Source organism: Desmodus rotundus, chromosome 8 (assembly GCF_022682495.2).
Source record: "Desmodus rotundus isolate HL8 chromosome 8, HLdesRot8A.1, whole genome shotgun sequence".
NCBI lineage: Eukaryota > Metazoa > Chordata > Mammalia > Chiroptera > Phyllostomidae > Desmodus > Desmodus rotundus.
Genome location: NC_071394.1, coordinates 28,114,716 through 28,129,526, shown reverse-complemented (window position 1 = coordinate 28,129,526; position 14,811 = coordinate 28,114,716). Strand labels below are relative to the sequence as shown.

The 14,811-nt window shown below is 39.0% G+C and overlaps 1 protein-coding gene across 2 annotated transcripts in view; it reads right to left on the bottom strand.

Annotated features, from left to right (window-relative positions):
• The window catches only part of STK3 (serine/threonine kinase 3), a 251,200-nt gene extending 236,671 nt beyond the window's left edge, over positions 1 to 14,529 (bottom strand). The window contains exon 1 of one of the 2 annotated variants that reach the window (XM_024572314.4): positions 14,396 to 14,529. In XM_024572314.4, coding sequence (XP_024428082.2) covers positions 14,396 to 14,421 — 26 coding nt within the window. In that variant the 5' untranslated portion in view covers positions 14,422 to 14,529. Of the gene's footprint in view, positions 1 to 14,034; positions 14,185 to 14,395 lie in introns of those variants that run through there. The other variant, XM_045204882.3, reaches the window with a different exon arrangement.
• Positions 14,530 to 14,811: the final 282 nt, after the last annotated feature.

Sequence of the window (14,811 nt, the reverse complement as noted above, 5' to 3'; positions counted from 1 at the left end):
AACCAATCATGGACAAGAGGACCTGGCCAGAGTGCAAAGCCAGCAGAGGAGAAAAAACTAGCTTTGACAACAGAGATTCCTTCTTCATAAAGAACCTTCTACCTCATTTCAGTTCTGTAATTTCCAGTGTCTTTTTTCTCTTCTGGCAAATGGCCCTATATTTTAGGGATCATATTAGTAGTAGCTTTATTGCTACTAATAGTAGCTATTTAATGGCATAACTGTTATAAAAGTCATGCTATTGTTATTGCTATGTGCTAATTAAGCACTATGCTTCACCTTAGATGTAATATCTTGTTAAAATTAAGTTCCGGTCTTCCACCCTAGCAGTTTCACCTTAAATAGTGTTAGAAAGGTCATATATCTTTAAAACACATGAAAGGTTTTCATCCTTTAGTCCTTCAACATTCTATTATTAAACAATGACAAAAAGTCTCAAAGTTAGCCTTCAGTAATGAACATTTTCTAAAATATACAATGATGAAACTGATCTTGAATCCACAAAATCAAACATCTTTTCTATTTCAACAACAGGAAGTATACTTTATTCCAAACTAATAAAATTCAAAGATCATTTTTTCCGTTTGCTCTTGCTTTTTAAAGGACAGGCATTTTGTAAATATTTAATAGATGTTTAGCTCTAAAACAATCAAAGGGATTCTTTTTTTTTTTTTTTTTAAACTCCACTACAACATACTCATCCAAGTGAAAGTTGTCCTTTTATCCCCCTGGAAAGTTACATGCTTCTCCAAATGACATTGACAATGCCAAACACATCTTTGAAACACTTCGGAAACTGTCTTCAGAAACAAATGCTTTACAATTACTATTTCATTTAATCTTCAAGAAACCCAAAGCGAGGGTACTAATACCACCTGCATTTTACAAATGAGTATACTGGGTCTTAGAAAAGTTAAGTAACTTGCCCACCACTGCAGGCAGTAAATGGCAGAGCTAAGGTTAGAATCAGGGTCCAACTGACTCTAAAGTCCTGGTTCTTAATAGTTTCACTAATAAGTATCACTATTTTAATAATAAAATAGACACAATTTGATGATCTCATAGTTTATTTACTTTTATGAAACTGTATCAAAACTTAGGGTGGTTTAACTAATTATTAGCTCTAGAATGAGCTAAAATCTGCCTTAAAAATACTCTACAATGGATAGAAGATTTTTTTTTTTAAGTAAATGGAAGTCTTGTTTTTACTCTTTCATACCATTTCCTGTCAGGTTGGGCTCTTTGCCCAAAAGTACTCTAAAATTATAATTTCCTGGCAAAGAGCTTTAAAGGAAAAGAAACTGAGATTTTTCTCCTTCCTTCACCCTTGTAGTCTTTAATTTTTATTTTCTAAAAATCTTTTCACTTACCCTCAACTGGAAACTGATATGATTCCTTTTAATTTCTTATGAAATAAGCCTAATCCAAAGTTAAATGCTGCAATGTACTCCCTTGCCTTGAAGATATGTTACTGCATTCACTTTCTTAATAACTAATTTTTCAAAAAACATAACGTAAAAACAGCACATTTGAAAGTGCTCCTACATATTCATGTTCTAAAATAAAAATTAAAAATAATTGTATAAGAAATACGAAGGCTTGTAAGTCTCATACCTTTTGATCTAGTTCATGTACATTCAACCACCAGACCTAGATATGAGAACTAAGAAAGGGAAAAGAATCTTTAACTGATTAAAAATGAAAGAAGATACTTCTATATGAAACTTGCCAAAGTCTACTCATGCACCTGCCATGTAGAAAAATCTACTGACTTGTGCCAAAGATACTACATACAAAGGTCCAGTTAAAAACTGGATTTCCTTATTTATTTCTCTACACTTCAAATTTTGAAGATAATATGAGGATTTTGACTTTATATACTCACAACTCCTCATTCTCATCCATAGAATACTAAAATTGCAGTAACCCCAAACACGAATACATTTAAGAAGTGAATAAAAGTGTAACTTCAAGGAAAGTCTAAACTCTGCCAATATCAACATCTGTATCATTCAGTGAGGTCTGTACTCTCGACTCCCGCAAGGCTTTCATGCACGGAGATGGGAGGTGGGTATGCAGACAGTGGCTGCGTTCAGCTGTTCGCACAGATGGACGTATTTTGCCTGATTTCTCAGCGCAGTTTGGTTTCACAGCAATAGCGCACATGAAGCCATTGCTCAGTATTTCTCCGTGGTTCTTTATAAAGTGGAGAAACAGTTCATGATTTTGGTGCCTTGTGAAAATAATTCTTACTTTTTTAAATTGTGATTGTTTTTACCTGTTTGGTTTTGGTCTTGTAGAAATGAAAATAAAATGTTAAAAGCCCAGCAGTATCTAATATAAAAAAAAAAAAACCCTAGCATTACAAGAAAAATAGCCTAACTACTTCATACACAGAAATTCTTTTAAAACTACCATAAAAACAAACTACAACAGAAGTAACGTTACTGCACTTGTACAGGTACAAATACGCTCCGAAACCCTACTTGCTTTGGTAATACCATGGCTCCTCAAAATCTAAGTAATGCTCCAAAATGACAGATTTTTTTTTAACTTAGGAATTCTATAGGCTTTTTAAGGTAAAATCTTGTTATTATTTTCATATTAAGTTTTAGAAATTTAAAAAATTTGGAAGAATTTTATTCTCTCTCACTGCACAATGTTCTTCTTAGTCAAAAGATGATTTCACAATGTACTACGAGCCCCGAGGAGAAAAAGGCCTCTGGTCAGCAAAAACTGCCACAAAGAGCGTGTACTTTGGGAAAGGGAAAGCTACTGTCAGGTCAGATAATTATTCCCAAGATAAGTAGCAGCTTAGAGAAGGATGTAACAGTGAGAAATGACACATAAGAATAAAAAACAAGAACAGATTTAGGTGAAAAAAACAGCTACCCGCAGCAACAAAGCTTCAAACACATCAAAAGAGCACATGACAGTTTCTATGAACTAAAACTATGAACAGTCCTCTGAACCGTTTCTATGCTTTTATGAACTAAAATTCATAAAAAAATAATATTAAATCAAGAAAGCAAATGATCAGTCTTAGAACACCGGGTCAAGTGTCTTCATTTTGGAATGATGTCCATCAAAACTAGCTGTTTTAAAAGTATACTACTTAAAGTGGTTTACTTCACTTACTTAGAAAATCCACTACGTGCTATACCATACTTCCCAACGATGCTAAACATCTTTAAAGTCTTCACCATACCCCTAGTTTGGCAGGCTTTTTCACATCATGAGTTTTTACGAATGTTAATTAAAGCTGACTAATCAAGTATTCAGATCGGGGTATTTGAATTCTCTTCACTAGAAAAAAAAATGGACAAAAAATCTGGAAAGTACATAATGAGAATCAAGAGCACAGATGAAAACCTTGATCAACCAGGAAAAGAAAAATCACCAAAATATTTTCTTCTCAAGAGTTCATTAATTTCCACTGGAATTTTTTTGAATTCTACTGCTCAATTTGACACTTGTTTCTTATAATTCTTAGGAATTACATAAAGCACAAATTTGATTCAGAGCAATCATTTCTATCAAACACCTTTCTATGACCAATATTTCACTTATCACTAGACGTGTTTGAATAGATGACCATTGGAAAATGGTTACCGGTTGCTATTTCATCGCAAATGACAAACTAAAGTTAGCGGTGCAACCTAATGTCTTTTAATACAGTAAGTAAGTACACCAAAACTAATTCGAGAAAGAAAAGTTATGTGACACACTGACAAATATAAATTACCAACTACGTCACCGAGACAGATGTCTCATTTTACTTATTATTTAAAGCACAATAAAACTTAACAAGAGGGGCCAGTATCAATACTAAATAGGTTTAACATATGGCATTTAATATAGATGTGCTTCACTTTGCAACTCATCCTATTGTAGTCAGGGTTAAATTTATAAAGCAGCCTCAAGCTGCCCTTGAATTGTTTATTTGTCTACAGATTTTTTAAAAATTTTATTTATTTATTTTTTCAGAGAGGGGAAGGCAGGGAGAAAAAGGAGAGAAACATCAATGTACAAGAGAAACATCAACCGGTTGCCTCTCCCGAGCCGCCAACCAAGGACCCGGCCCGCAACCCAGGCAGGTGGCCGGACTGGGAATCCTTTCGGTTTGCAAAACGATGCCCGACCCACTGAGCCACACCAGTCAGAGCCGCAGATGTATCTTTATGTATGCAAGACAAGGCAGGCTAAGAGCTCTACCTTTTAAAAAAAGGGCCTGAAACCTGATCTTATCACTAGTGGTATCATTTGTTTTGGATTCTTTTATTTTCTGTATCTTTTCACTTAAGAAAAGAAGAAACTAGGTCACCTGAAACATTCAGCAGTGAGAAAGAAGTGGGGCTGGATATGAGGGTAACAGTAAAGGTAATCAGAGTAAGATAGGAAGAACATGAAGATGATAGTCCACGCTAAATTGTCTCTACCACAGAATGTTTAAACACGCCCAATTTCTGACTCAAACTTAGAACCACAAATTTATGTGAAGATATCATCCAGGGAAAGAAACTGCCATGCCACCCCATTTTTTGATAAAATATTCTATAGTTTGAAAAAATGAGTCAGTTCTCCTATCTATGAATAAAATGCCATTTAAAAATAACACCAGGAGGTGGGGGTAGGTGGAGGTGGAAGAGGGTATGGAGGGATAAATGATGATGGAAAAAATAAAATAAAATAAAAATACTTTTAAAAAGAAAAATAAAATAACTCCACATTAGTGCCCAGGTTAAGGTCTTGAAATACCATTCCTCACTAAAAGAAAGTAGGGTTTCTTGGGGAGCTAGGTGATTCCAGACCTGGGACAGAAAAGGGACAGAGGAGCCCTGCCCGTCTTACCACGGGGGACAGCAAGGACGCTGCCCCTAGAGCCGTGCTGTCTCCTCAAGAGACTCCCACTGCCCAAAGATTGGACACTTTGAGTCTCAGCAACAGTATCTGCCATGGGTTAAAATCCATCAAATGTGTTTAAATCCAACAGCTCATAATGGCATTATAAAAAAAGAACTGGTCCCCTTTGAAGGAAAATGGGGAACTGATTCATTGTCTTGAAAAACTGATTATCTTGAAAATGGATAAATAAAGGGAAAGAATCAAGCATTTATCCAGTCTTCTCCTTTATAAACTATACCACCAGGTAACCAAACAAGATGAAGGAAGTCATTCTTTATAAAAACAGCCCAACTAATAAAAATAAAATGTTGTATTTAGAATTCACCATTTTGCAACAATGAACTGGCAAAAATAAGCACTAACCATTAAGAGCTACTAACATCACTAAAAAGAGAGACAACTAGACACTAAGCGACTTGCACAGTCCTGCCAAACACCACCTATAACAATGCCTGAGGGATTAAACTTGAGTTTGATCCATTCTCTGGATCCACTACCCGTTTGCAAGAAATACGGAGGACAAAGGATCACGCTGAACTTCATCTTGAGTAAGCAGTAAGAAAATCCAGGCTGTGGGAAACAATTCAAACAGCCTGGGCTCTTCAACAAGAAAAGGGGTAGGGCACTAACCTAAACGTTACATGTGACAACTCAAATAAAACCTATTGGTAATCAGCAAGACTAACCTAGAGTGCCCAGTAATGCACATTTAGGTTACTACTATAAAGTCGGGATAATGGTAACTGATGGGACGGAGAACTCAGAGGGCCTTCTAGGGACTCCAGGGAGGGTGGCAAAGTTCTATTTCTTAACCTGACTGGTGATTACAAAGGTGTCCTACTTACGGTATTTCATCAAGCTATACCTCCTGTTTTTCACTGATGTTTTATTTTGCAATAAAAATATTTTCTTTTAACAGCAGTTAAAAGGACACGTGAACATTTCAACACCTAACAAAGGCTTAGTATGTTTCCCATTCTCCAGTCTAATGCAGCGAAAACAAGAAGTAAAAAAAGTCAGTGCTCATCATTTCCTCCCTACCTATTCCCTCTTCTAAGAGAACCACCTAATATCACATTTTGGACCAGATTCACTTTCCTGTGAGTCTGGAATTCTAAGAATGTGTATAGATACCTGAATGTGTTCCTCTCCCAGTCTTCCCCCATCCTCTAAGATGCCTAAACCCAAAACTGAGGAGTCAGAATTGATTCTTTCTTTCTTGCTCTTTCCCCACATCTAGTCTATCAGTAAGTCCTTAATTTCTAACTTCAAAATATAACTTAAATATGTCCACCTCTGTCCATTCCCACTGACTCTACCATCTCTAACCATGAACCATTACAGAGCCTCCCACCTATTTCTCTGCTTTTATTCTTAACCCTCTACATCTATTCCACCCAAAGCAACCAGAACAATCTTTTAAAAACATAAAATGCTTAAAATTCTGCTTAAAACTCTTTGAAAACAGTGCACTGCACTCTGACTTAAATCCAAACTCCTTTCCATGACCTGCATCATTGCATCCCCGCCCATCTCTCCTACCTCATCTCCAACCACTTTCTCCCACTCCACAACCCAGCCACAGTGGCCTCCTTTCAATCCCTCCCACACATGAAACTTTTTCCCACCTCCCCGTGTTCTCACAGCTTTTACCTCTACCTGGAATACTCTTTTCTGGCTACTCATACAGATAACTTCTCAACCTCATGTCACAGCTGAAATATTATCCTTTCAGAGAAGCCCCTGCCAACTATCCTATTAAGCAGGTTTCACAATTTTTCTCTATCGATACATCCTACCTCTATCCTTCATAGCTCAAGCCCCAACTGGAGCGTACGTTCTTATGAGTGCAAAGAGCCCATCTGTTTCACTCAACAGTGTTCCCAGCACTGGCACCTGAGAGGCAGTTAATTATTAATTACTGAATATATGAATAAATAACCAAAATGAATGAACTCAAGGCTGACAGTCGATTTCTTCCATGAACAGTAGTTGGTGAGTAAAGGAAGTCAGTTTTTAGAAAGGAACAGGAGAACTGGGAGGGGCAACCCGGCACAGACAAGAGAGATCACGTGGTTCCACGGAGAATCAGGGAGATTAGCCGCCTGCCATCTTTCATTTACGCTTTCCTCAAATATATAAAAAGTTCATCAAAACTACAAAAACAATTTTAACTTGCATTCCTTTTCAATTACGGGACTCTAGGTCCCATGAGTTCAGAAAACCAAATACCCTACAAGTGAAAAGATGATCTAGACAGAGAATAAATAACATTCTATATTCTGGATATGGAAACTACCTCATCCTTGGAATCCCATATGCTCAACAATTTCCCCAATTTTATACATGTGATTCTCTGTGTGTGTACCAAGACACTGTATTTACATGTAGATATCTGAAGATATCTACAAGATATCTGTAGATTTACAAGATATCTGAAATATCTGAAAAGATTTATTCCATTTACTTCTTTACAAAGATATCTGATATCATATTGTCACCTTTCTGTAATTCTCACTTTGTTTTGCCACAGAGTCATCTTTCAAAATATATCCTTTGATGTACTTATAAGAAGTTCAAGCTAATCTGCAGCTAGGAAGCAAACACTGAACTTATTTTTAATATTCATAAATGTCTGTTTATATATTTGTTAGTTTTATTATTCAACATGAGACTCTATGTAGAAAAAAGTTGTAATAAGAAATCTCAAGTCCTGGCTGGTGTGGCTCAGTGGATTGACTGCCGACCTGTGAACCGAAAGGTCACCGGTTCGATTCCCATTCAGGGCACATGCCTGGGTTGCAGGCCAGGTCCCCAGTTGGGGGCCTGAGAGAGGCAACCAATCTCTCACACATTGATGTTTCTCTCCCTCTCTGTCTCCTTGCCTTCCACTCTCTGTAAAAATAAAGAAATAAAATCTTAAAAAAAAAAAAAGAAAGAAATCTCAAACATAGAATCTTTGTTCTAAGAGATAAAAGCTTTTTAGGATTTGAATAATCCTAACATATGAGACAATTCAAATAAAACTACAACAAAAAAGAACCTTGAGACAAATAAAAAAGAAAGTTTCTATCCTATAGTATAAATGTCCTCTCTAGAAGAAAAACCTAAAGACATTTGGTAATTGTTGAGGGTGGAGCTGGTAAGGAGTCAGAAATTGAGGTCATCATAATTATAGTTGGATGTTTCCAGGGTGGGGGTCATTCCACACCAGGAGGCAAATGCACTTTTGCCTCCTAACAAACTTTTCCTTCATAAACTCGGTCACACATCATAGAAAATCATTTTACATTTTTCCACACTTTCATTGGGACATATACAGTGTTCAAAATACAGCAGCTTTTTGTATGATAGTTTTCTCAGTCCCCTTCACCTCTTCCCCTTTTAGAATCTTAAAGAATATCTCTAGTGTAAGTATAGGCTGTTACAGTAACACCTCTCTGGATTCCTTTGCCAATGCCATCATCAAGCTTTTAATTTTAAGCAGCAGATGAGTTGGAAATGAGTTGGTTTCCTGACTGTTTCTACTACACACAACAGTGTTTTTTCAAATTGCAATCACAACCCATTGATAGATCATGGAAATAATTTGGTAGATCATGACCAGCAGTTTTTCAATGAAATAGAACAGAAAACAGTAAAATACCAAAAACCATCCCACATAGTACATTTCAAGAAACTTCTATTCTAGTTTTATTTATATATTTATCTGCACTGGGTCTCATCATCAACATTTTTTTAATTTTTGAAAGTCATTAATATATGATAGCCTGAAGAGACAGTACCTCTAGTTCAACAGATATTTTTGAAACAAGAATATTTAAATTCTCAGCACTTTTCCTCCTTACAATCGAAACAGAGGTGCTCGATCCAAACCCTGTATTATTAAAGCTATACTGATATACATTTCTGGAATGAGTGTTTAGGTTACATCAGAAAAACAAATTTCAACCTAGCTGTGTTTAATAAATGTTTATCTTTTCTTTATATTTCTAACAAATTCTTCAGTACTAATATGTGCCAAATCTGAGCCCCTTAAAGAACAGTGGGTAAACTAATCATTGCCTAGAGTTGCCTGAAAACGGAATTTATCTCCTGTCTTATTATGTAACTGAAGTTGCTCACCAGGAACTGCTCCAGATTTTACTGTCTGTCCCACTCCCTCTCTCTAACAGAGCCAACTGACTCTTCCCATCTACAGGGCCTAAATCAACTCCAGTGGAGTTGGTGAAACCCCAAATTAACCAAGAAAAGCCAAAGGGAGCAGCACATGGTTTAAGGACCAAGCAGTTAATGCAAACAGAGGTGCTCTTTCCAGCTGGATCAATTCTTTTCCCTTGGATTCCTTAGAACACCTCCTCCACTCGTCTGCTTCTAAAGTGGGGAGCTTACCCCAGGGCCTCCTCCTGAGGCTGGTGCCTTTGTCTTTTTAAGAGTTCTTAGAGTTCACTTCTCAAAGACAACTCCCCACTCTGAGAATCTGATAACGAGCACACAAGAATTTCACTTTCTAACATTCCAAAGCTACATGAGTTAGGAATACAGACATTAAAATGAAGACCACCCCTCTTCTCTAAGGTTAGGGCTACTGCTGCTACAGGCTGATGTAGGCTGTGTGTGCTGAGGAAAATATGAACACTTTCTACTTTACGTTTCTACGTCTTCATCCCTTTACCTCTGCTTTTTCATTCCATAACAATGTATCTTGTGGCTGATAACCCATTCATTCCGAGCAACACTTTCCCTCATTGAATGACTGTTTTCCTACCTTCACTCTTCATTTTTGTGAATGCACTTTGTAATCCTAACAGTTTGATTTCAATCTTCATCTTTACTTCCTCCCAACTACCTTTTCACACTTATTAAAAAAATAAAGTTTACCGCAATATCCAACTGCAGCTTAAATCAAAGAACTCTCCTCATTTGTCTTCAGAGAAGCTTCAGTAACTTACTCTCTTATTATTACCCTTCCAGTGTTTTCCACTGTTCCACACCAACTCTTCCTCTAAATATACTTTAATCAATGAATTTTAAACAACTACTAATCATGAATTCTGAGGAGCAAGGCCTATGTGGTAAAGTACATCTCTCCAGCAATGATAACCTGTCCTCTCTTTGACAGGTATTGTGTGTAGCTACCTACCCTCCAGCACCCAGTTCTCACTGCTGCCCAGCTGTCTAGCGGAGATCCACTTCCTTTTCTGTGAATGTTCTACTTGCTGAAAAGCCCGTGTTTTGGCCATTTTCCTTTCTACCTATCAAAATTTACCTGTTCTGTGGTCATTTTTTACCTCAACTAGAGATTCCCCTGTAAAGGACTGTGATAAACTCAACCTATAACATGCTAATAATTAATAGCCATTTCATGGATTTACTTTCCCAGAGGGACTTCATTTTAATAAGGACGTCTGAAGACCTCTGTTAAGAAAACCAAGAAATCCAAAAGCCACGCTAGCACAAAGTACTGGACTTGAGTGACATCTGTTGTCTAACACAAGCCTTATGGGGAAGACCAAATCAATAACCTGCGGGTAAAAGGGCCTCACATGACAGATCACACAGCCCCGATTCTCCAGGCTGGACGCACAATGGAACCTCCAGCTCCCAGCAGAGAAAAATAACACCCAAAGAAGCAAATTTCAAAGTCAGGACAAAGCTGGGCCCAACACCCAGGTCTAACGCTATGTCAGATATGTAGGAACAACATGCTCAAAGTATAAAGATACATATAGGAATAGCAAATACCAATTTGGGACAGTAGTACCTTTTGGCGAATGGTGAGGGAATGCAATTGAGAACAGATATACTTAAAGGGTTTCAACTGTATTGGTAATATTTTATTCCCGATTCTGGGGAGTGATGCACAAGCATTTATTAAATTATTGGGTTGGTCAAAAAGTTAATTTTTCAAAAGTTTTTTTCCATAAAATGGCTCCAGTAGCACTTAGTTGTCTTTAACTTCATTCAAAACAATTTTGTTAGATTGTTTGTGACAGCTGTCGTATCAGCGTGCCTTTCTTAAAAAACTTATCAAAATTGGTGAATTTGGGGGCAGCCATTTTAATATTGAAAATGGAAGAAAATATGCAACATTTTTGGCATATTTTGCTTTATTATTTCAAGAAAGGTAAAAATGCAACTGAAATGCAAAAAAAAAAAGATTCATGCATTGGACGATGCTCAAGGTTGGGCAGACATGAATTGAGCACAATCAATGTTATACCACATAGGAAATAACCAACATACTTCAAGTGTCCAAGTCAATAAAGGTATTGGTGAAAATGAAAAACGTGTCTTTTACTTTACAGATAGAAAACATACGGCCAACCCAACAGTTCCCATTATCTTTGGGATAGCTAAAATTTTATTAAAAAACAAAACAAAACAATATAACCATACTCAAGTGGTATCATATTAAGAATACTTGGCATACATACTCAAGTGGTATCATATTAAGAATTCAGACAAATATCTTAGGCTAGAAAGTACTCAAATAAGATACTTTATGAAGCAGGCCTTATGAAGGAATACTAAAACATAGATTACTAACAAAAAGTAATACAAATTTTTCTAAAGGAAAAGCATGACCAAAGGCAAAGTTGGGGGGTACCCACAGTCTACAACCTAAATAGAGAACAATAGGGAAACTTCAGGACAGATTCTTCTGGGGAAATAGTAATAGAAAACTGGGATTAAGGCTGAGATTAAGTGATGGGAGCCCTGGGAACTAAATTGACTAGCGTGCCCCAACCCATCCCCCCACCAAAAGCAAAGGAGTAGCATGACTGAAGTGCTGTTTTAGCAAAATAAATCAGAAGCCACGTGCAGGAAGAACTAAAGCAAACATGGCCCATAATGAGATTGTGCAGGACAGCAAAAGGGGAACGGAAGGAGGTCAGGTGCTAGGAACCAGGTTCTGCTGCCTTGCCTTACTCCCAACTGAACCCTTCCGCTGTAAAGGTTTTAGAAAACCGCTGAACGACAGTGCACAGTTGGAAGGCACCGCTGTGTGAGGGCCATAAAACCCTGCAATAGGGTAGTAGCATTGGGAATCAAAAGGGGCGGGGTGGGAATGAACCTATAGACTTTTTGATGGAAAAGTTGATAGACTCTAACGACAAACTAGATAATAAAAAAGTGGATCTACAATACATGAAGAAATGTAAAATGCTAACAGAGCAGCAGCTGCTGGTCATGCAGCCTTGAGCATCAGCAACATAAATGCAACCATGTATGTAAAAATGTCTGAGCCCTAAGGAAGTGCTACTCAAGGGACAAAAGCAAAGTGGCATTTTTACAGGAATTAAGGAAAAAAAAAAAAAAAGCAAAAGAAACCAGAATACTCTGGAAAGAAATGGCCACCACATCACAGAATGCTAAGAAAGCAAACAAGAGTTTCAAAAAGAGGCATCACTCACTGTACACAGTGAGAGGGTACACAACCTTTGCAACCAATCAGACCCAGGTTGCTGGCACCTCCTCCACTTGACCAAGTTATTTAACCTCCCTGAGTTCCAGTTAATAAGGAAAAAATAAACTAACGTTACTGTATACATTATAGAGCACTGTGCTAAGTGCTTCACATATGACCTCACAAATCTGCATTTTACAGATGCAGATGTGAAATTTACACCTAGCATAGTAAATTGCAGAACCAAGATTCCAATTCCTTAAGACAATTAATAAAGGAATGTACCGGTATATACACAGTTCCTGGCAAACAGTATGACCTCAAAAGTGGTAGCTGTATTAGTAGAAGGTAATGATTAACAGAGACGATACAAAACAAAAACTCACCATCAGTTATCCCCTCTCACAGCCTTCCATGGGACAAACTCCTAGCGGCCACAGTAGTAATGCCTGTAATCTAACCTACTCAGTAGGGTTGCTATAAGGATTAAATGGTATTATGAAAATTAAAATGCTGTGAAAAAAAACCTTAAGAGATATTAAAACATATAGGATTGTCACATATCTTTTGTTCCTTAGAAATGCCTTCTGGATTAACATGTCTCTCTGAAGAGACCTAAAAATAAGTCTGTTAAACAGGCAACCACTATTTTAAAAAGTGTAAGTCACCATGAAATGGTGATATATGCCACCCACACCTAGCTCTGACCCCTCCAGGTTCTCTAATGTCCCTACAAGGGCAGGGATTCTCTTATACCTATAAGAAAACTCTGATAATTTGGAGTACAGCTAATCAGTAGGGAGAGCTACCACTTCAGAGTTGTTCAACTTGGACTTATGGTACTCATTTAGAGGTGCCCCTTACAGTCCTTCCAAAACGAAACAGGGAAAAAAATGTTTCCAATTTTCTACAATATTAAAACTGGGTGCCTAAATCAATACTAGAATTCAGTTAGTTTACAAAACGCCAGAAAAGAATCTATCAAGTGCTGTTTGATAGGAAGTCTCCTTTGGAAACCCACCCACAATCCCCCTTCTACACCTGAACAGATGGTTTCCAAGCCTCAAGGCTCACGTGTCTAAACACCCTATTCACAATGGGTCACAAAGTTTCTACCTTTTAAATTATTTCATGTTCTTGAATACACCACCTTTCATCTAAAGATCTCTAGGTATCAAAACACAAACCCTTTAATCTTCATAAGAGTACTATCTGGGAGAGAAATTAGTACCCTTATTTGATAAACTAAGACTAAGACTGAAGTTATATATTTTATACAACATCAGTTAGTTGATTGGTTCACTCTTGGGGGGGGGGATGCACATTATGAACTTAAATCAATGGATAGCCTTGATTTAGTTTCCTAAGATCATTTCAAATATTAGCTCAAATGTATCCACTGTGTACTTTTAAACTTTCAATATACTGAAGATTAAATATGAACTAAGAGTAAATACCAAAACATCACTGTTTTTTACATGCTTAAAAAAAAACCTATATGGGAGAGGGGTTCTAATTTAAGACTTCTGTCTTGCATCCATAAATACTTTTGAACTTGAGGGGTTGGGGAGGAACACCTGTCAGTGCAGCATAGCCACGATAAGTTTCACAGACAGTGTAGCTATTAATATTTAATTCCTTTAACTGTAAGTAAACAATGCGCCCTCTCAAAAAAAAAAAAGGCAGTATTATGAGAAACATTTGATAAGAAAGCTTACACAACTGTGAGAAGCCCAATAATTTCCTAGTTTTATGTCTCCCTGGCTTCGTGAACTTGCCACGAGGGAAAACTCTGCCAGTCCCAGGAGTGCCGCCGCCGGGCGTCCAGCGCTGCCCACCGACTTCGCACGCGTGCCCGGCCTGGCCGGCGGGGGTCAGGCGAGGCTCCGCCTCCCTGCGAGCCCCCTAGCACGACCGACGGACGCGGGCCGGCGCTGGGACTTGCCTCCCGAACTCCGGTGCGCCCGGCTCCGGGCCCCGCGGTCGGAGAGGGTGTCACCGTCCGGCCAGGCCTAGCGGCCCCCGCCCAGCGGCCGCGGGCACCGCCTCCTCCTGCACCCCACTCCCCGCGTTCGTTACCTCTTGGGTGCTGGCGGCTGCTCCATGGCGGCCGGGGGCAGAAGGAAGGACCTGGTGGGCGGCGGAGGGCGGAGGGAGGAAAGGATCCGGGGCGCCGGCCGGTCAAGCCCGGGGAACCACCGAAGGAAACTCCAGGAACTCGGAACAACTTTCCCGTAACTCCACGGCGGATCCCCCTCCCGCTCCGGGTGAGGCTCCTCCCGGCCCGCCCCGCCCCTCGGCCGCCGGCCGCAGTCCGGGAAGGGTGGGCGGAGCCAGGCGCTGGGTAGGGTGGGCGGAGCCGGCTGCGGTCCAGGGATGGTGGGCGGAGCCGGCGCAGTCTGGGCACAGTGGGCAGAGCCAGGCTCTGGGTGGGGTGGGCGGCGTCGCGGGGGGGGGGGGGGGGTCGAGGGAGAGGTGGGCAATAGAGCGGGAAC